The following is a 23,413-nucleotide window of genomic DNA, read 5'->3' on the forward strand; positions in this document are numbered from 1 at the left end:
TTCTAATCTATGAGGAGTGGATGTAAGAGAAAATCAGGGGGTAGGAGTAGTAAACTTAGTTTCATATTTTTTGGGGTCCTAAAATTAGCATTCTCAGCAAAATTCGTATGGTTTTTAAAGGTTCAATGTCATTTTCATCTCTGGGACTAGAGTATAAATAAATTAATTTATTTTATAACAAAACTAAGGCATGTTTGAGATTTGGAATACGTTCTTTAGACGTCTCTATTCGAGTTACATCGGATTCATAAAAGAATGAAGAAAATTGTTCCATTGGAAACCGAAAAAATACTTTTTTTACGTATAACGATTTTGAACCTTGAAATTCAATTTTCTTCAACTTTTGTACTTCATTCAAGAGATCAGCTGTACTTCATTTTTAAAGTTTTACCGACGACTCTCCTGAAGGGTAAATCGAACCAAAATGTTTTACGTAAACTTCGAATATTCAAAATTCAAATGACGTAAATTACATCTCTTAATTGTTATAAACAAATAAGTTGCGAGGTTTAAAAAAAATTGGCCTTTATGGGATAAACAAACAGAAAAAAATTTATAAAAATTTAACGAATCTCTTTGAAATTTTTATCAACACAGCTTTAAGGAAAATTTCGAAGTCTTGGAACAATTTTTGCAATAGTTAATAAATTAATTTTTTCGAAATTTTGCTCTTTTTGCATTTATCTAAACAACAAATACGTATATAGATTTTTGCAAATCGTCATTTTGAAGCTTTTTGCACGTTCTAAAAGATGGTTTTGCCAATAAACCTTCAAAATCTTAATGTACGTAATGTACTATAAAAATGCTAAAATGTACATTTTTTTCACAATAATTTATCTATAAATAAAAATTATCAATAAATCTCAGCAGGAAAATACACCTGCGTGAGATTTATTGACACTTATACATCAAAAAAACCTTTCAGTACACTGGCTTGTTGAGTGTCATGACAAAAACTTTATTACCCTGGACTATTATAGCAGGACAGCAGGATATAGCATTTGTACAATGAGAATTCAAACCAAAAATTAAAAATGTATACCATATACGTGTTTCTCACTCTTATATTTATATGTCGCATCCTAAGCGCCCGTACTGTCATAAACGCTTCATTAACGATTAAAAAACAATGTTTTAAAATGAAATAAGAGAGAACTTAGATAGATAAAACTTACAACCGACTTTTTTTTATTCTTTTTTGTTATACCTCCTCCGGGCCGAAAAAATTTATTGTTACAATTTGTTTAAAAAAAATTGTTTAAAAAAATTTGAACAACTTTTCGCCTTTTGAACTTTTGGGGTTGGAAATGATTTGGCGAAAAAAAATTTCATGGGAATATTTTTCGGAACGAACCCGAGATTTTCGCCTGGTCTTCCTGGTAGAGTTTTATTTTACTTATGGCTTTAACTAGAATTAGACACATTTTTGCACATTCTGGCCAAAATGCTGACTATAAGTGACATATGTACCTAATATGTAATTCAAATACAGAGCATACAATTCCTGTGATTAAATATTTTTGTTTAAGTTACAAAACTCATTAAAAAGTAAATGAAACAATAAAAAAGTTAGAATGTCAACCTTCTAAAGATAATTTATTATTTCCAGGAAGTTGATGTCTCGGAACTTTTTAAAGTCTCTAACGACATGTGTGCGACACTATTTTTAGCATTTGGTAATATCTATCTAAAGACAACAATGATGGTAGGCGGCTATTATGTTTTAACTCTTTATAGTACCTACTAATTAGTTAAAACATTAAAACGACTGGAAAACAAAAGTAAAACTATAATTTACTGGCATTAACGCAACATGTTACTTTTTCAATAAAATCCTTTATAATTTTCTTTATATTAAATTACCTCCATGATACTTAATTCTAGGACGACAGACGTTTGTACTCCCACTACCTTTCAAGGGAAGGAATATGCCATAAAGATGTATTTCGAATTGTAAACAAGTATGTATCAGGCCATTAAGACCTGAAAGCTGTAATACCCCAGTCAATCGGGCTGTTCATCATCATCTTTGACTCGACAATCCTCTGTGGATCCTGGCCTGCTCTAGATTAGTCGCCATTCTGTTCGAATTCTGGCAACGTGTTGACATCTTCTGATCTCTAATATCCCTAAGTCGGTCTCAACTCCATCTAACCGCCTAATTCGCGGTCGGCCTCTTCTTTTTTTTTCGTATAGGTGTTCCTGTCGTTAGATTTTTAGCAATCATGTTATCGGGTATTCGTATTATGTGTCCGGCCCATCTAAGTCGCTGTGTTTTAATGAACGTTACAACATCTGGCTCATTAAAGAGTCTGCCTGCAGAAAGTTGTTGACGTAGATACATGGTTGGGTACACCGGGTGCGAGTTCTTGTGCTATTATTTGGTCTAAAAGTTATTAGGTTATATTGGGTAACTCTCTTTTTGTTTTTGCTAGTTTTCTTTAATATTTACGCCGTAAACTTATTGTAGATATGGATTACGAGATTGAGATATGAAGAGCAGGCTAGATTGTTTAAATTATTGGAGGAAGTCCCAAGTGAAGATGAAATTTATGGTAATGATAACGACGATGAACAAGGTGAAGTTGACAACATTGAGGAAAGATCAGAGGATAGTGACAGCGACCAGGAGTTTGATGAAAACCTAGAGACTTATTATCCCAACACACACCAGCGTGATCCATATTTCGTATATAACGACAATATTATTATAGGGTTCATTAAAGGCCCATTAAAGAGTTGGTATAATTGGAAATTAAATCTTTTGAACCACTGACCTTGATCGTTTATAGCTCCAAATATTTTGCGGAGTATCTTACGCTCGAATATTCCCAGAAGTCTTTCATCCGTCTGCGTTAGAGTCATTTTAGAGTCCATGTTTCCGCACCGTATGTGAGGACCGGCCTTAGCAGTGTTTTGTATATAATAATTTTAGATTTTCTTTGGATATTTCTTGAGTGGAATTGTTTTTGGAGTCCATAATATGCCCTATTTGTAAGGTTTATTCGTCTTTTAATTTCTTCGCTCGTTTTATTGGTAGTAGTCACTAGCGAGCCAAGGTATGTGAAGCTGTCAACACGTTCAAAGATATAACTTCCAAATACTGTTTCCCGTTCCTCATTTGCTATAGGATCCTTAGTAACCAATATGTACTTAGTTTCGTCTTCGTTGATGACTAGACCGACCTGTTTCGCCGTCGTTTCCCGTTCTAGGAAATATTGCTCAACATCTCGCTTGTTACGCCCTATTATGTCAGTGTCATCAGCGTATGCTAAGATTTGTATCGATCTATTGTAAATAGTACCGCCGTCTTTATTTCGTGTGTCTCGGACTGCCTTTTCCAAAGCAATGTTAAATAGGAGGCAAGCCAGGGCACCCCCTTGTCTGAGTCCATCCTTTATCTCAAAGGATCGAGAATTTTCTCCCTGTAACCTAACGCTGGCTTTTAAGTTAGACATTGTCATCCTCGTTAATTGGATAAGTTTTTCTGGTATACCAAACTCACGCACAAACTTGTGCATCTAGCTTGATTTGTCTTTAGGTATTATCTATTGTTGTTTTCTCTTGCTTCTTGGCACTCCTCGTCAAACCATTCGTTTTGTCTAACTAGTTTGGTTTTCCCCAATATTTCCGATGCCTTCTCAGTAATATATTTCTACATTTGGTCCACAATTCGTCCACATTTTCCCTCGCTTCCAGGCTCTCTATTTCCTCATCCAGTTGTCTCCCAGACTCTCTCGCAACGGTTGGTCTCGCTATACTTTTATTTATTTAAATAAATATAAGGTTGAATGCTCGAATAAATGAACTTTGATCAGATAAAAGGCATATATCGAGCACAGTTTAATTAAATCTTGCCCAAGTACTTTCGATCCCTAGATCATCTTTGAAATGCCCCTGAAGATGATCTAGGGATCGAAAGTACTTGGGCAAGATTTAATTAAACTGTGCTCGATATATGCCTTTTATCTGATCAAAGTTCTTTTATTTATTTATTTATTAACGGATATACCATTTACATTGGAACAAATATAATATATAAAATTTTTCAAGGTAAGCATAACATTGGAAAATAATTAGTAAAGTTTGACAAAAACTAATAATTAATTTGAATACAATCTAATATCACACAAATAGTCTCTTTATCACATTTTTAAATGGTTCTAAGGACTGGAAAAATAAGTCCAGATCACTTTGGTACCTATTATATAGTCTCACCATATGGGTAAGAGACTTGAAGTATTCATAATTAAACTGATGAAATGGTAGATGAAAGAACGAAGTATTGAAGAGTGTTAAGACCTAATCGATTTAAAAGTTCAGGGCAATTTATCAAATTATTAGCAATTTTGTAAAGGAATATTAGGCAAAAATAATTATATACTCAGGATTATTCAGACAAATCTAGAGGTTTTTGACTGAACTTTTTCATTTGATCTTATCTCACATGGCATCCGATTCTGATTGAGTCTTATATACCCAATTTGTGTACTCTTTATTTAAACAGGGTACTAACCATCCCACCAGAACTTTTACCGCTACGCTTATATTATTTTGTTCTCACTTTGTTAATTCCCAGTGGTCGTTTTTTTGCTGTATTTTATAGTTCCCTAATAATGTCCTAGTCCCTTTTTCATTACGGTACCAGGCCAGTTTCGTTGGCGTACGCAAAATATTGGTATTTATATATATTGTGATATAGACCTAATATAGTTTCTTCTCGTTCCTTTGCCCTACCGTTGTTTTTTTTTTCTTGTAAGTGGTACTGACTTTTATATATTCGGTGTAAGCTTGTTTAAAATCTATAAATACGAATGTAAATATAACTTATCGTCCTCTCCGAAAACTTGCAGTCACCAGCTTCATATTTCCTAAGCTTTTATATATCGATCAAGTGTGGTGTAGTTATTGCAATTTTATTGCCATTTTCCAGAATTCAAATTATAAGTTTATGTTGTAGATCGCATAAATCATTTACATCCGCAATATAAATTTCAATTATTTCTACATGCAATAAACCTAAAAATACCTACACCTTTTTTGATTTACTACATTTCATGGCACTATAAATATCGAGCCAAAGGGGAATTTAAGAAAAGGGTAATTTTTCGAAATATCTCGAGCTATGTACGCATTTTTAAATCCCTTAAAGCATTGTGTAATTTTCCGTGTCCGAATTGGATGAAAATTTAGATTTAGGTTCTATTTATCATCTACTTCACGTTTGGACTTTGTGCTATTGGTTGCTTTTTATTTTTTAGGTATGAAAACTACCCCTTGTAGAAAAAATCGTATTATAGTAAATTAAATCATATTTTAATGAAGTGATGATGAAATGTTATTTAAATAAATTTAAACCCTTATTTTTGAAAAGGTTGCAGTTGAAAGAGTCTGAATGAGTCAATAATCACGAGTGTATGCAAACTTTGAACAGCCATATCTTAACCAATTTTTGTGTTACAGAAAAACAAAAAAAAAACAAAATATTTGTTTGCTTTTCGAGAATTTTCGTATCACTAATGCTTTTTAAGTTAATTTGAAAAAAAAAAAAGCATTTTTTTCCTCGTGAAACAATCAACAATGTTGACCACTTACAGACAACAACTGAGAATTAATGAAAACTACGACATTTTTGAATCCGGGAAATCTACAGGGTATACTAGTCTAGTTCAACATTTTATTCAAGAAGAATTTATACTGAAAATGCAAGAACAATTGCTAGACAAAAAGAAGTTGAAAATATAATACAAGACAAGATAAATGTAGATATCATCGAAGAAGCTTCGGGCCCCTGGTGTTGACCAGTAGTATTAGTAGCTAAGAAAGAAGGATCTACTACTCGCTTTTGTGTAGACAACAGAAGATTAAACCAGGTTACGCAAATAACAGTTATCCATTGCCACGAATAGATGAAACACTAAACACTTTATCAGGTGCTAAATAATTTTCGACCCTGGATTTTAAAAGGTCTTTGTAATGCTCCAGATACGTATGAACATCTGATGGAGAAGGTTTTAAGAGGACTTAACCTGAAAACCTTTGATGAGCAACTTCAAAACTTAAGCGAGGTATTTGACGGATTGAAAAACGTCAATTTAATGCCAAATTATAAGAATTTTTCACTATTTCACAGATAGGCGTTCTATCTACGACATATTGTTTCAGTAGAAGAAATTAAAACTAATCCAGAAGATTTTTCAGTTATTAAAGATTATAAAAAGGAAATTCGAAGTTTTCTTGAACTCTGTTTATATTTCTTCTTCTTATTGCGCGTCCTTTCGAAGGTTGGCGATCCAAATGGCAATTGTAGCTTTAGAAACTGCTACACGAAAGATTTCTGTGAATGAGCGGTCAAACCATCTTCTCAGGTCTTTCAGTCACGAGTTCTGACGTCTTCCAACTGATCTTTTGCCCTGTACTTTACCTTCCAATATGATTTGGAGTAATTCATATCTTTCACCTCTCAACACATGACCCAAGTATTGTATTTTTCTCTCTTTGGTAATGCTAAGTAATTCTTATTAATTGTTCATATTTACCGAAAATTTATTAAAGATTTTGGCTATCTTGCTAAGCCCCTTAATCGACTAACTGAAAATAACAACGAATTCACCGGATTCTCAAAATGCCTTCGTAGATTTAAAAAACGACTTACAACAGTACCTATCGTAGCCTATCCAAGAGAAGATGGAAAATTGGATTGTGACGCATCTCAGCAAGGTATTGGCGCCTTATTGTCACAAGAACAGGAAGGCGAAGAAAAATTTATTGTATATTTTAGGAAAACAATATGAAAGGCTGAAAAGAATTATTGCGTTACCAGAAAAGAACTAGCTATTATAAAAGTCCTAGAACATTTTCATACTTTCCTTTATAATAGAAATTTTATAATTAGAACTCATCATAGCGCTTTGCAGTGGCTAATGAATTTTAAAAAGACAGAAAGGCAAGTTGCTCGGTGTATAGAGAGACTTTAACAGTATAACTTCGACAGTAGTACAAGGCTGAAAAAGAGGATGTAACCGAAGAAATAAGTCTCCATATGACCACAGTTAAACAAGAAGAAGATAATGATCACAATTTCCCTGGAAAACCTTAAAAAGAGTCAAAAGAGAGATAATGACTTAAAAGTCATACGAGAATGGCTTAAAAATGGCTATTGACAGGAAATAAAAAAATACAGTGGAACTATAAAGACGCACTGGGTCTAATGGAAATCTTTGTATCTTTCTAATGGTCTATTATAGAAGGTGGGAAATTCACAATGGAGTAAGTTAAACAATTCTTCTTCTTCTTTTGGTATCATAACACTGGATGGGTCTTTGCCTGTCTGGCTATGTCCTTCCATTTAGATCTCTCTTGGGCCCTCCTCCTCCATTGTCTTATATTCATGGTTTTCAGATCGTCTTCCACGTCATCCAACCATCTCGTCCTGGGCCTTCCGCTTTTCCGCCTTTCACCGGCTTCCACTGTAACATCTTCTTTGTCGTTTTCGTGTCTTCTTGTCGCTGAACATGTCCCAGCCATGACAGTCTTTGACTTTTAACAAATCTTACAAAGTCATACCCTCTATTCAGTTCATTAACCTCGTCGTTTCTCCCGTTTCTCCATGTGCCGTCTTCCTCTTGCACCGGGCCATATACTTTTCTCAGTATCTTTCCCTCGAATATCCTGAGTTGGGCTTCCTCTTTTTTCGTCATTACCCAGGTTTCACAACCATAGGTTACTACGGGTGTAATCAAAGTTCTGTAGATAGTCATTTTGGTTCTTTTGTCTAATAATTTCGATGTCATCAATCTTTTATTGGCATAGTATGTACGATTTCCACTGGAAATACGTGCATTAATTTCGCTACTTACGGAATTCTTCTGATTGATTTCTGTGCCCAGATATGTGAAGGCATCCACACGTTCAATAGTGTAGTTCAACAATTGGTACTGCCAAAATCGTACATTAGAAGTGTGTTGCAAGAAGCTCATAGCAAACTTTCTAAAGGACATTCTGGAGTCAAAAGAACACTTGTCAGAGTTCGAGACAGATTTGACTGGATCAATTGTCGCCGAGATGTAGAAGGTTGGTGTAAGAAATGTGATTTATGTAACGGTAGAAGAGACCCTAGAACAAGAAGTCATGGTAAAATAACACAATATCTTTCCAGAGAGCCTTTTGAACGACTTGCAGTGGATATTCTCGGTCTACTTCCGATGACAGAGAGAGGAAACAAGTACTTAATGGTCGCAACAGATTAATTTTCAAAATATCCTGAAAAATGTGTGATATTCATTTGAATTGAGGATACGTTTGTGTCAAAAAAACCTTTACTTGATGCAGTTTTTAATCAAATCATAACTGACTTGGGTGCCGCCGCAGCCAACAGTGATTCTGATAAAGATATTTATAGCTGGAATGGATTGTGGAGCGACCAGTAAAGTTTAAATTTAAAATCAACTACAACCTTTGCGTAAATATTGTCTAAAATAATATTTAATTTACACTGTTTTCGTAATATTCATATCACAACTAAATTTTTGAGGCGGCAACACCGCATTCGGAACAATCATGACTACAAGCCTATTATATCTAAGAGCAAATATTTACAAGAATATGTGATAAGAAATAAAGCTCAAATAGTAGCCAAATCGTTGGTAGAAAACTTACTGACTTATAGTTACCGTCCAAGGCTCAGAGTTTATAACAAGAGTTTTTAATATTGATTTAACAAGACATTTTTGCAAATAGCGCAATTAAACTTAACAGCATACCACCATGAAACCATTGCTCTTTTGCATGGATTGCATTGATGCTTAGTAGAAAGAAAAAAACGTACTCACCTTATAAGTTTGTTCAACCGATGTCGTTACAGGAGGAATGAGACCCAGTAAAACTTCCATCGAGTGCCTCTGTTTTCTTCTATCCTTCCTTCTTTTAATCGATCCCGTACGACTTTCTGGTTCTTTGCTGATGGACTCGCAGTACCGTACGAAATCCAGATCGATGTGGTACCCATAAGGACAGCAACCACATGAATACCAAGAGTAACCTGAAAAAGAAGTTATACTAAATGAAAGATCCAATTGAGCTACAAATAAGGAAGACTATTATTAATATAAATAAACAAGGGTAGATAGAACCGTTTCAACCTTCTAGATGTTAGGTGTATCAGAGGAACAAACATAGATAGTCTTACAGCTAACAACCGAGTGACAGCTGTTGGTATTTGGAATCACCCTTAAACCAGAAGTGTCATGCGGGATGAAATTTTTATAGAACGTACTCGTATTTTTTAATGTCAGTGTTTGACGAAAACCACGGTACAAATTGGTGTCAGAAGTAGGACGTCTTCGTGGCCAACGGAATCTCGAGATGTTCCAGCAGGTCCTTCCTCTCAAGATCCTTCATTACTAGCCATGCTGCAGGGTCTGATAACTACAATGCAAAATAATTTAACAAGTAAGATGACCGAAAACCAGACCGCAATACAAGAAATCCAGACTACATTGCAAGAAAAACTGAATTCGACGAAATAAAACCAAGCTACAATTACGGAACAGCTAGGTGGTGTTAAAGATACCACCACACAACTTGGCATAGAGATACGAGAGGCGATCAGTGAGAATACCTCGCAAATCCGAACATAGATGCAGGAATTGGACCGCAAATTGAGAGATGATGTAGCCGAAATAATGAGTCTGGCAAATGTTGCAACTATACCTCAATTTGCATGTCATTCTAGCTCAGCTGAAATCAACCCACCAACATTCGGTGGCATGACTAATTGGTCAGTTTATCTGAAACAGTTTCTTGCAGCTACACAAGACAATTCGTGGTCCTATGAACAAAAGATCACTGCACTTGTAGTTTCCCTACGAGAAGAAACCCTGAATGTTTTGCAGACCCCCTCTGAGGAACAGCAAAAGAACTTTTCCAGCTTGGTGTCTCAATTAAAAAGGCGATATAGTGACAAATATCTGCAGCAAGTGTACCACACTGAGTTAAGATCTAGACAGCAGAAATCCGGTGAATCTCTACAAGAATTTTGTGAACTTCTTACGACACTTCGACAAAGGTTTTCTCAAGCGAACAGAAAATAATAGCCGCAACAGTCCTTCAACCACACTTAGATGTTGGAAGTGTGGAGAACTATGTCATCGTAGAAATAATTTCAGTATACGGTGCCTCAGAAAAATGAACAGGGAATGGAGCAGTTAAGGGGCGACAACTGGTTGACACCAACAATGTCCCAGTAGTTCGAGTTTCACAACTAAAGCACAACGGGAAAAGTCTTATGATTTCTGATAAACTTAATGGAAAATTTGTCAAATAACCATTGATACTGGCACAACTCACACTATAGTCCATCCAAGGATGATTTATGTTTCGGCGATCCTTCGATGCGAGAGAAGTTATAATTTAACAATCACAATCGGAACAATAGCTCCTATCCATGGTTATACCGACGTGGAGTTGTAGCTCGGAGGGCAGGAAATCATACATGATTTGTATGTGTGGATGTTGATGTTATATGATACGTGTTGAATATGTGTTGAAGAAGTTCTATTTGTTGCGAAACTAGAACCAGAGCTACCAACTACTGTTCTCAGAATCTTCGAATCAGCTATCTAACAACTCCCTAAAGGTATCCTTACAACAAGAAGGCTAATAAGAATGCACGGCAACTCGTTTCCTGCTCGAATAATGAATCTTAACGACTACGATGTTCGATTAAAGAAAGGCATTTCAATGGGTACTCTCGAAGGTATTAAAAGTGGCAGAAATTGTATTGTGAAACCACAAAAATCCCCGATGGATTCAAAATTAGAAGCACCACTGCAACTTCTATACCAGAAGTCTAGTGAACATGTCGAGAAAAACCAGAAGGACAAACTTTACAAACTGCTGCAAAAGTCTGAAGATGTATTCTCCTTGACATCCAACGATTACGAGTGAAAGAAGGTAACCAAACATCGAATTAACACTGGAAATGCTGCTGCCATCAAACAAGCTCCTAGAAGAGTCGAGTTTGCAAAACGAGAAGAAGTCGAGACAATGTTAAAGGAAATGCAGGAACAAGATGTAATAGAACCACCACAAAGTCCATGGAGTTCCCCAGATGTCTTAGTGAAAAAGAAGTATGGCTCTACTAGATTCTGTGTGGATTACAGGAGATTAAATAATGTTACGGTCAAGGATATTATTTATCCACTGTCACGTATTGATGACACTTGGGATGCTGTGACTGGAGCGAAATGGTTTTCAACATTAGATTTGAAAATTGGATATTGGAAAGTGGAATAGTGTCCAGCAGACAAAGCCAAGACAGCGTTTTCGACTGGCCAAGGTCTATTGCCTACCCTTTGGCTTTTCGAATGCCCCAGCCACGTTTGAACGTTAGATGGAGACAGTATTGAGGGGATTACATTGGAAAATTTGTCTCATCTACTTAGACGACGACTTACCAGTGTTTTTAAAGAATCGAGAAGTGGGAATCTGACATTGAATCCCAAGAAATATCAGTTATTCCAAGACCAAGTGGCCTTCCTTGGACATGTGATTTCATCTGAAGGAGTGAGCACCGATCCTGAGAAAATAAAAACCGTTAAGAGTTCGCCAGTCTTAACCTTGCGTGCCTTAACCAAATAGTGATCACTATTTGGTTAAGGCTCGGTTTAAAGAAAGAATATCCAATAAAAAAAGAAGATGAAAAAAAGATCCGATCCCCAAACTAAGAGATCCGTACATAGGAAATGTATACAGAAACAAATAGAAGATAAAAAAGGACAAGAAAACGTAAAGATATTAACCAGCTATGGATAAAAATACAAGATATTGTATTGCAGAAATCGGTTGAAATATTGGGCAAAAGCAGGGCGGAAAAAAGAAATCAGTGGTTTGATAATGAGTGCGAGATGACAGCAAACAGAAAAAACGTAGTATATCAAAAAACTATTGAAGCATATTGCGCAAAAGAAGAGTATAGACGTGTCAGAAGAGAGGCAAAGCGTTAGTTTAATTGACAAAACGTAAGATCGTGCGTTAGAATTCAAGGAGAAAACTCTATGGTCTTTGATATTAATAACGGTATAAGACAGGGTAACGCGCTGGCGTACATATTTTAAATTAAAATTATAGTTTATTCTCAATAAGCCTGGAATACAAAAAAACACAACCTTTGATTTAAAATTCAATAACCAGTCTCTGTTATCTGTTAAGTTTTCAATTTTTTAAAACGCAAGAAAAGATTTTGACAAATAGTGTACGTTTTTTATCTGGATAAATTCTGAAGGAGTTGGTAAAGTCAGTATTAATGTTTTGCTTTACTTAAGAAGTTGGGCAAATTCCTCTTCAGAGCTTTCTACTACAACAGTTACTTCAGGTACAGTTTACGATTAATTAAAAAAGTACTTCTTTTGTAGACTTTTGGTAACATATTTCACTGTCCAAAAGTTTTTTGACCGCCCTCGTTCTAAATTCGCTGTCGCTTTCGCATATTATAAAATCATGGTTCAGGTTCAGTCGACAGCTTGTAACGTTTTTATCATTTTCACCGCAACTTATTTAATGGTGGTTTTCCACTAAACAGGCACAACAAAAACAAAACAGAAACTCGTGTCGAATAAAACAAAACTGCAACTTTTTGCACACTTTTTGAAAGCTGGCGTGTTTTGCAACAGTTAGAGTTTTATTTTTCGGATCCCGATAAGAAGCGGTAACATTAGGTATGTTGCTTTGGTTCTAGAACCTGTAATTAGGCTCCCGTAAGGTAAACTGGGAGAAAATTTAATGTTTATGCATTATAATGCACCACCACATACCAGCAGAGTGACTATAGACTTCATTGAAGCAAAAGATATCACTGTTCTGGAGTGACCTGCTTGCTCACCAAACCTTAAGCCTATATAGCATTTGTGGGATATACTTAAAATAAGAATTAGAGGTCGCCGAGATAATCCACAAAAGACCGCACAGCTAGTACTGTCTGCTCTTGAGGAATGGAGCAACCTACCACAACAAAATGTTGACAATTTGTTTAGGGGCATGTCAACGCGAATTGAAGCTAGAATAAGGGCTAGGGGTGGTATCACTGACTACTAAATAAAGATAAATAAATAAAAACAATTTAAACATTATTCGTTTTACATTGAAATTTTTTATGCTATATAACAAATAGTTTCATTTTGTTATTTCAAGAATGTATTGTTTTTTTTTTAATTTTTATGTATTGGTGATTAAATTCCTTTAGAATAAATATTGTTTGATTTCGTATACTGGTTTTTTAAATTCGTTTAAAATTATAAGGAATATCAGATGATTCCATATAAGTTTGGTTGTGTATATACCTGGACTATAACCAGTAACGGTAAATAAAGTATGGGGGCGATAATAGTAACGTAACTAATCCATATGAGTTCCAAGAACCAATCGAGGGATTTGCTTAACCAAAAATTATTATATTTATGAGCTTTCTAATCCAGTTCAACGCAATGTGTCCAATAATAGTATGGGCGTCCCACTCTTTTTCATCGTAATTAAAGTGGTACGTGAATTGTCTCCATTTAACATGACAATAGAACAGGCAACATTTAATTAATTGGAATTCCTGTATTAAATAACATACCTTCTCCTTACATGGGCGATATATAACACATTACTACTACAAAATAATAACAAACCAGAAACCTAGGACATATTCGGCGAGAGAAAGGGTATTATGTTGATAATTAAAGAAAAAAAAAGTGAATCAAACAGTTGATAAGTCATTCGTAATTCTCACCTTTCCTAAAATTGACCGATCGATAGAATCTAAATTACGTTTTACCAAACCTGTTCCAAATCCTAACCTATACCAAATCAATTCTGTTTGAAAATACTTACCATTTTCGTTGGTTTCCTTGATCGTCGGACTGGAGTTTAGATATGACATAGTAGTAAGCTGCATTCAAAAGGATTTCTTGGCACTGAAACAAGCACAAACAGTCAATAGAATATAACTAAACGCATGTAACATGCTATCTAGATAAATTTGCGTGATGTAGAGAAAAGATAACGAGATAATATTTTTGGTATATTGTACAGTTAATGTCTAAAAAAAATGTTATCGAAATCAGTAGTGGATTTCACTATCATTCTATTAAAATAAAAAGTAAATAAAAAGATTTATTGTGTAAAAAGTTTTTCATATATATAAGAAATACATATTTTTCTTATTACAATGTCTTGAAAAAGGAATACAACCATTCCTTTTTCAAGACCAAGAGTGTTTCATTAACATCCCGGCCAATTTTCTGACTGCAAACCTAATAAACTGTGTTGTTTATATATATATATATATATATATATATATATATATATATATATATATATATATATATATATATATATATATATATATATATATATATATATATATATATGTATAGTCCTTTTCCATCATATTGATAGCACATTATGTATGCAAATCCTCAACAGGTCAAAAAACCATAGGCGTCACCCTATACTTGTTTTGAAATAAATAAAAAAAATTAATATTTTAAGATGCCGTCAACAATTCATTATCTTTTAAAAAATCTTCTGTAAAATAAGTGTCCACTAATCTCACTATACCTTTTTTGTGCGTAAAAAACGTCGCTATATATGCCACGCGATTATTGTTAATTATACACGGGTGATTAACGAGAGAACTCGATCAATTCACGAAATAAATTAATGTAAACAGTAATTTAAAGGTGATTATTGTTTTCTATACAAGTTATCGCCTGACACAAAAAGAATACCTTCTTTGAACGATTACCTGGAATTACTGATAAGGCTTCACTAATGATAGTTTAAGTAGTTTTTATGCCACATTACAGCTTATGCCAATAATATAAATTAGAAATTGTTTGCATCTTCCATTTAGTTTGTAGATGTACATTGTTCATGTCTTACCTACCTACCTACGTTTTTGGTGTCGATATTTTGTTATTTGCATTTAAAAATGACGTCGACAACAGGTTTTATCCCGGTTAAGTGTAGTTTTAAAGGTGCCTTCAGTCTAAGAGAGAAAAATATAATATTAAATGTACACGATGCACTTGTACACCAACGCCCTTTAAGTAATGTTCGTGAAATCGTTAACATGTGTTCAAATATGACAGGGGTTGGAGAAGCAACAATTTATAGATTCCTAAAAGAGAGAAAAGGAGGAACTGTTTCATCTCCCAAGAAGAGTGGAGGGAGTAAACCCTTGGAAATTGAAGAAATACATAAAAACATGATAAGACGCAGCGTCCACTCATTTTTTTTTAACAAAGAATTTCCAACATTGAACAAAATCCAAACATTAATTAGAGAAAACGAAGAGTTACCAATCATAAGCAACAAGAAATTATGGGGACTATTGAGAGAGATGGGATTTCGTTGGCAAAAGAATAGAAGAAAATCCGTTTTAATTGAAAAAGATTACATTGTATGTGGGAGACGAGAGTATCTAAGAACTATTAAAAAGTACCGAGAAGAAGGGAAAACAATTTTTTATTTGGACGAGACTTGGCTAAATGAAGGTCATACTGTACCATATCTATGGGTTGATACAAATGTGAAAAGTTCCCGTCAGGCATTCATCGAAGGTGTATCTACTGGAATAAACAATATTCCCGTTGGAAAAGGACGCAGACTCATAATAACCCATATTGGAAACGAATCCGGTTTTGTCAATGGTGGATTATTAAGTTTTGCCTCAAAATCAACCAAAGATTACCACGAGGAAAAGACTGCTGACGTTTTTGAAGAATATTTTGAGCAAATGTTGGATTTAATTCCAAAAAATTCTGTCATAGTCATGGATAATGCTAGTTACCATTCAAGACTAGCAGAAAAATTGCCAACAACGGCATGGAAAAAAGGAGAGATAATCGAATGGTTGGATAAACACGCAATTGAGTACAAGCAGAATTCGACAAAAAAGGAATTATTACCTATTGTAAGACAACATAAAGCAGCTTATAAAAAATATATAATTGATGAAATGGCATTAAACCGTGATGTAATTATTTTACGTTTACCCCCATACCACTGTGATCTGAATCCGATAGAAAATATATGGTCTCAAGTAAAGGGTGAAGTCGGACGCAACAACAAAACTTTTAAATTAGAAGACTTACAACAATTATTAGAACATTCCTTATCAAAAGTAACTCCAGAAAATTGGAAAAATGCTGTTAGTTATGCTCACAAGGAAGAAAATAAAATGTGGAATTTTGATAATATGACTGATGCAATGCTGGAACCGGTAATAATTAACATTGGAGTTGAAGATTCCTTAGATTCTGAAGAAAGCAGTGAATCTGAAATGGAATTTGATTAAAATAATATTCATTTTTTTACAAATCGGCCCCTGTTACGGCCACAAATTATTTTATATATAACCAATAAAATAAACATCTTACATTTCTTGCAAATTCATTAGTACCTGTTAATCTCCATCACTCCGACACTGGCAACTTTATTTAGGGATTAGTAACCCTCAAAACTATTGTATTCTATTCTGCTTCAACCTTTATACCTGGTGGTCATACTCAATTTAAAATTCTTTTCCTATATACTTCTGTAAACTTGTTGACAAATATCTATTTTTCATTGAGTCACCCGTATCAACAGTTTAGGGATTTGCATACATCATGTGCTATCAATATGATGGAAATGGACTATATATATATATATATATATATATATATATATATATATATATATATCAAATTCACATACTTGGGCTCCCTGATCACCAAGGAGAACGTCATGACTGAAGAAATCAAGCGAAGAATAATCCTAGCAAACAAATGCTATTTTGGACTGAGTAGACATATGAGAAGCAGAAACTTAAGCCAAAAAACAAAAATAACCATATACAAAACCCTTATACAACCAGTGTTGACATATGGGTCTGAGGCATGGACCATTTCCAAGGCAGATGAAAATCTCCTGCTTATATTTGAACGAAGGATCCTGAGAAGAATATTTGGTGGCATCTGTGAAAATGGTGTTTGGAGAAGGAGGTACAACTACGAGATATATCACAGATATAAACATATATTTGGTGGTAAAGACGTAGTATCCTTTATAAAAATAGGAAGACTAAGATGGGCAGGACATCTGGCAAGATCACAGCAGAACAACCCTCCTAGAAGAATCCTTATGTCACAACCTGTGGGAAGTAGAAAAAGGGGTAGACCAAAACTCAGATGGAGGGATGGTGTAGATGAGGATGGTAGACAAATAGGCGCAGCAAACTGGCAACAGTTGGCAATGGATAGAACTGACTGGCGTAATAGACTTGGGAAGGTCGAGGCTCTTTTATAGGGCTGTAGCACCAATGATGATGATATATATATATATATATATATATATATATATATATATATATATATATATATATATGTTCGGAAAGATTTCCGCGGTTAGTACAATTAAACCTAGAGCTAAGATTAATACTATTATAAAAATTAATATTAAACTCACCAGTCTTCCACCACTACTGTAGTGAAGTGACTAGTGAGTGTAGTAGTGTCTGGGGACTGGAAGCCCTGAAGAAGGCAACAGAGAGGATGTCGAAAGCTCGGCCCAATGGATATCGAAGCGGTTGAACCCGGAAGACTGGTGAGTTTAATATTAATTTTTATAATAGTATTAATCTTATCTCTAGGTTTAATATATATATATATATATATATATATATATATATATATATATATATATATATATATATATATATATATATATATATATATATATATATATATATATATATGTATAGAAAACGTTAATGCATAATGTAAATGTTATTGTTATCAGTATCTAAGCTAGATTTATCGCCAATTTTTGGTGATATGTACCACGGCATACTTGATTATAATTGTTAAAGCTTACAAATTAGGAAATCTTTAAATATTTCAAAAATGGAGGGAAATAGGTATAGGAACCCTAAATATAGATTGAAAGCTAAGTAAATTTTCCACGCGACAGACTAATACAATACGGGGTATTTGATTTAGAATAAATACGTTATTACAACTCGAATTTGCTAATAGAACAATCTAATATTTTGAACACCCTGTAAAATATTTTGTTATAATAAACATCTGTTTAAATATGACAAATAGTCTATTATTAAGGCCCAACACAAAATTTTTCATCAATTTTAAATTCGTACACATTTAATTTTTTCTAAAACCTTATTATTTGTAGAAAAATCGAAATAAATCAAAACACCCTGGATTTAGGTATGTGGAACTCTTATAAAAGTATAGCTTATTTTTTACGGAAAATTCAAAAATGTCATCAAATATAGGGTGTTCCATAAGAAAAAATGTAACTTTGATATACCACTATTTTTTGGAGCACCCTGTATAATTCAGATTAATTTTAAATTGTAGTGTTAAAGGATCTGCATACTTCTATGACGGAAAAAAACCTTGGATATTAAGTAGTATTCCGTACAGAGACCGAGGCGTATAGGATGATGGGCCACCCTGTATATATATATATATATATATTGTTATGATTGTTTATTTTGAGTTCAAACTTAGTTTATTGAGCCAATAAAAAAGAATTATATCTTATTTGTTATCAAAAGTAAAATAATCCTTATATTACCTGTGTTCGATGGATTCAAAAGATTTTCTAGTTGTCTTTTATCGGGATAGAGAAGAAAGGATAAGAATAAAAATATATTATATTACAAATATTTACGTTTCTTTATTTTATATGAACGAATAAAACAATTATTAAATTCTGTCGTTATCTTATCAATCAGCATACAAGAAAATAAATCAAATTATTATGATAATAAGATTATAAAGCTACATACATTTATATTACGTGAAAAACCAAGTTTACTTAAAATTTTCTTTACTTAAAAAACCACAAAACTTTAAACTTTTGATTAGCCTAAAAAAACCTCAGTTCTTAAATTTGAATGCTAATGACCATGATGTCGAAACGATCCTTCACAGATATAAAATTCAATTGTACAAACACTTACAGTTTATTTTCTTCTTGAGTTGTATGTTGGAACATACCCAGAAAAGTCCAGTCTCCTCAAAGATGTGATCTCCCCTTTTTGGCACCTCGGCTCCTTCTTTACGTCTCTGCAAACCTCCTGCAGACTACACAAAAAACACCTGATTCACTTCTCCAAACTCCGCTACTTATTTATGACACCAGGACCTCCTTTTGTCAACTTGATGCCGTAAGAATACTTTCACATATACTTTATAAAATGCCCACGGTAGATACAAGGACCTCTTTTAATCTACTTGTTATCTCCTTCTTCAAACTATTCACTTCTTTTCGTTACGCCGGTATCCAAACTCACGAACCACCCCTATCTTGAGACACACGACTGTTTCCTTTCGATGACCAAAATATCACTAACTTCTCCTCTCTCATGATCGACTCACCAAATTCCCATTTTAAAAACGACCGTCCAATCAAAAAGCTTAAATTGTGTTTACCATGATTTTGGAAAAGCCTAATTTCGGTTTCAGAGAAAACTAAATAGCTTACTTTAAAATTGGTTTTTTTCAATACATCATTTATACATATTTCAAAAGATTAAAATATGGTCATTTAATACTCGACTATACAAACAATGAAAAGATTAACTTACAGGTAAAATGTCTTCTAATTCTAAACAAAGGTTTTTTGATAATTTTGTTTGAAACGGAAAAGGGTCGTTTGCCAAACAAATTTCTATTCTTATCTACACTAAATCTTATCTTAAATTACTATATACAATTTGTCTATATTGATGTCTTGAAATTTTATTTCGATGGATTTTTTTATTTATTTTTCTTTGGTTGGAAAAGAAAAAGTATGACAATATATATATATATATATATATATATATATATATATATATATATATATACACGTATGCCAACCTAAATTTTATTATCAGTAATACCAACTGTGACCCACGTGTTCTAATTTCCTAATAAGTTTTCTAATTGAATAATTTGATGATTATAAAAATGAAAGTGACGAAAAGAAAGAAACGATAAGAAAGCTATGCTTCCCCTTTTCGGTGACTCCTTGAGTGCCCATTTTTGTTCAAATGAAATGCTAAGCTATGAAAAGAAAAGAACTTTGAGGTTATAAACATAGCAAAATGTGTTCTATAGAAAAAGGTTATTGTAAAAAAGTTGTACATGCTATGGTTTGTAGCATTTGCACGAGGCATTACTATCCCGAGTAATTTGTGTAGGGATTCCTTTACGATTTTTTCTCAAGGTCCAACAAGATGAGTTTGTCTGTCCAGCAATTTGTGAGCAAGTTCGAGACTGGTATAATAATTATCTACAAATATGGTTCGACCACTATCAAATAAATTTTTGCAACGATTAATATTGGAACGCTGTCAGAAATATTATTTTTTTTTCTGTCCCACAATACATTTTGAATCATACATGTAACCTTGTTGAAGACAAAATTTAAAAACTTTTACCCTAAACTCGTGTCTTTTGTTTTTTATATACTGTAGAAAACTAAGACGTCCTCGAAGGGGCACAAGTGTTTCGTCGAGGGCTCGAGGGGTTACCGCGTTTTGAAATTTTCGACTGATATGATTTAGAAGGGTTTTATTCTGTAAAGTTTGTGTGTAGTCTCTATATCTTAATTATCAGAGAAATGCCAGTGGCCCAAAAGAAGTTCAAATCGATTTCTGGAGATCAATGTTTTATTTCGTTTGAATATAATATATTTGTATACCAATCTTATACCAAAGATATCACACTCGGCATTTGAACTAATTCCATCCAAGTCCTGTATACTAAAAAATATTTTCAATTCGTCAGTAGTTTCAATGTCGTCAAATTCGTAGTTCAAATTCCTCAATGTCGAATTCGAGCTTGAGTAAATCGATTGATTGAATTGATTGAATTGAAGTAAATCGGTTTTGCTTTTGCGAGGCGTATTTGTTGGTTTCTTGTACAATAAGATTCATGATTTCGTCATCCAAAAACAGTAAAAAAGATGCGTACCTGAGATATTACCATTTATATTCCACCTTTGGTCGAAAACAGTGAAATCCTTTAAATTGTCCCCGGCTACCTTATTCCAGTTCAACACTGTAAATGCACCAGGTATTTCATCAGCTATACGCCACTCAAAATTTTCTAATTTATAACAATTTCAATTGTTTAGCCGATTAGATTTGTATGACTGCTAACAGGATTAGTTTCCATGTCGTCAGCACGATTTTCTTGTTCAATACTTTTGATTTGTACTTTAAACGATGTACTGGGTTGATCTATGTTATTAGAGTTACTAGAAGCATTGAGTTTTTTTTTGAACAGGAGACGAAGAATAATTAGATGATTCGGAATAATCGCTACTTTCGATATAATTCTCCGAGGAATACTCAAACATGTCTTCATATAACAACATTTCATCCATTGGTTCTTGTAGCTTTCTTTGATAGTTTTCATAATCACCACCTTCCCTATTTTACTCCTACTTGTCCTATCATTTTATTAAGAGTTTTACATGTTTAAATGGAGAATTCCCCGAGCTGCGATAAAATTTAACGAAATAATATATTGAGTTCCAGTCAGTTGGTTTCTTATCGTATTTGTGAATAATGCATAAAATTCTGAATATGAGTCAGTTTTCATTTATATCCAGCCAAAAGCAACTGAGTTATGATGAACTTTTACGGTTACTTGAAAGTGATGATCCAGAGCTTGATATTTATATCAATGAGGAAACAGCAAGTGATTTAGAAGATGGTGATAATGTGATAGAGGTAGAAGAAGAAAAGCCTGATTATTGTTCAAAGCATAGAGGAAAACAAACCAACAGTTACAGACACCGAAGGCTTACGGGTATATATATCTAAAGATGGAACTGAGTGGTCAACTTTGCCAAAAAAACACAAAAGTGAAACGCTCAAAAGCCAATATTCGCAGACATGATCTACGACTTACAAATTACAGTAATAATCTATTAAGTATCAAAAACGCTTTCCTTTTTTTCGACGAAACTCTAAACATAATTAAATCCACAAGGAAAATAATTCCTGCAGCTGGCTGTATGCCACGTATAACAAAAAGAGGTTAGTCTTTGTATGTGGGTATATTTTATTTTATAAAAACCCTTAAAAGGGCAACATTAAAAGCACGAACTTTTTCGGAACAACTGTTCCATCATCAGGTTAAAATACAGGTTACCATGCCTGAGCCACCAAAATATTTGGGTAAAAACCCTTTAAAATGTAATGTGTTACCAAAGATTGTACATGATGTTAATAATATTATATGATGTTTAATATTTTAATTAAATTTTACTTCAGGTAACATACACCCATGCTTAAGTGAGTTCCAGTGTCCGGAGAGTAAACCTCTTCAAACGGACTTCGGCTGGTAACTGAACTAAACATAATTGTCACGAAAACTAATCGGAAGGCTCAAGCGTATTACGATAGATGGAATAGTGAAAACCCCAATAAAACTAAAATTTGTTTACGTTGATTTGCGTTGCGAGATTCAAGCCTATATTAGCGTATTGCTTATACTTGGAGCTTTTCATGGATCGAAAGAGGCAATCGATATGCTTTGGTGTGACAATATTGCTTACTGCCATTCTATAATACCAGCTGCGATGTCTACAGATAATGTTCAAACAAATAACTTCATTTATACGTTTTGGCAATTTTGAAAACACGCAAAAACAAAAATCAGTAGATATTTATACATAAGAGATGTATATGATATTTTCATTTCTAATTGTAAGAAAACACTCAATCCAGGTGATCATCTGTGTGTCGATGAGCTGCTTGTACCTTTTAGAGGTTACATGAAGTTCCAATTATATAACCATTCAGAGTTTATATGAAGAGTACAGATTAAAGATATGGGCCCTAGTGGACTGCACTACTTCTTTTTATTGTAAATATGCAAATTTATTTGGGTAAGTTTTAAAAAAAGTAAGTTTGGAAAACAAGGTACCAATGCGGAAAAGTCCAAGGCCAAAGAGTTATCCTAGACTTAATATACCATTTGGAAGGAGGGTTTGGAGTAACAACTGACAATTTAATACGAGTTTACAACTTGCCGATAAGTTATGGGAGAATAAGGTAACACTATGTGAAGCTCTTCGAAAAAATAGAACGTTTATTTCAATGGAGCTTTTACCAGTATCATATAAAACAGATTACTGAAGTATGTTTGCTTTTAGAAAGCATCTAAAGTTAGTTTCTTACGTTCCAAAACCAAGAACTGCAGTCATCTTACTTTCAAGTGAGCATTTTGACCACAAAGTCGCTGATGAAGAAGATTCCTATAAACCTGAAATAATTCTGTCAATACAACCGATAAGTTAGCAAAATACTATACGGTACAAAGAAAATCAAACCGTTGGCCTATGGCCATATTCTCTC

At 33.8% G+C, this 23,413-nt stretch overlaps 1 protein-coding gene across 3 annotated transcripts in view; it reads right to left on the reverse strand.

The window, feature by feature from the left end:
* LOC140452371 (uncharacterized) overlaps nucleotides 1–23,413 on the reverse strand; it is a 116,052-nt gene that overhangs the window by 74,255 nt on the left and 18,384 nt on the right. For all 3 annotated transcript variants that reach the window (XM_072546578.1, XM_072546576.1, XM_072546577.1), the window contains exons 2-3: nucleotides 13,876–13,958; nucleotides 8,835–9,043 (exon numbers count right to left, since the gene is read on the reverse strand). In XM_072546578.1, coding sequence (XP_072402679.1) covers nucleotides 8,835–9,043; nucleotides 13,876–13,939 — 273 coding nt within the window. In that variant the 5' untranslated portion in view covers nucleotides 13,940–13,958. The remainder of the gene's footprint in view (nucleotides 1–8,834; nucleotides 9,044–13,875; nucleotides 13,959–23,413) is intronic.

The sequence above is a fragment of the Diabrotica undecimpunctata genome, chromosome 10, assembly GCF_040954645.1.
Source record: "Diabrotica undecimpunctata isolate CICGRU chromosome 10, icDiaUnde3, whole genome shotgun sequence".
NCBI lineage: Eukaryota > Metazoa > Arthropoda > Insecta > Coleoptera > Chrysomelidae > Diabrotica > Diabrotica undecimpunctata.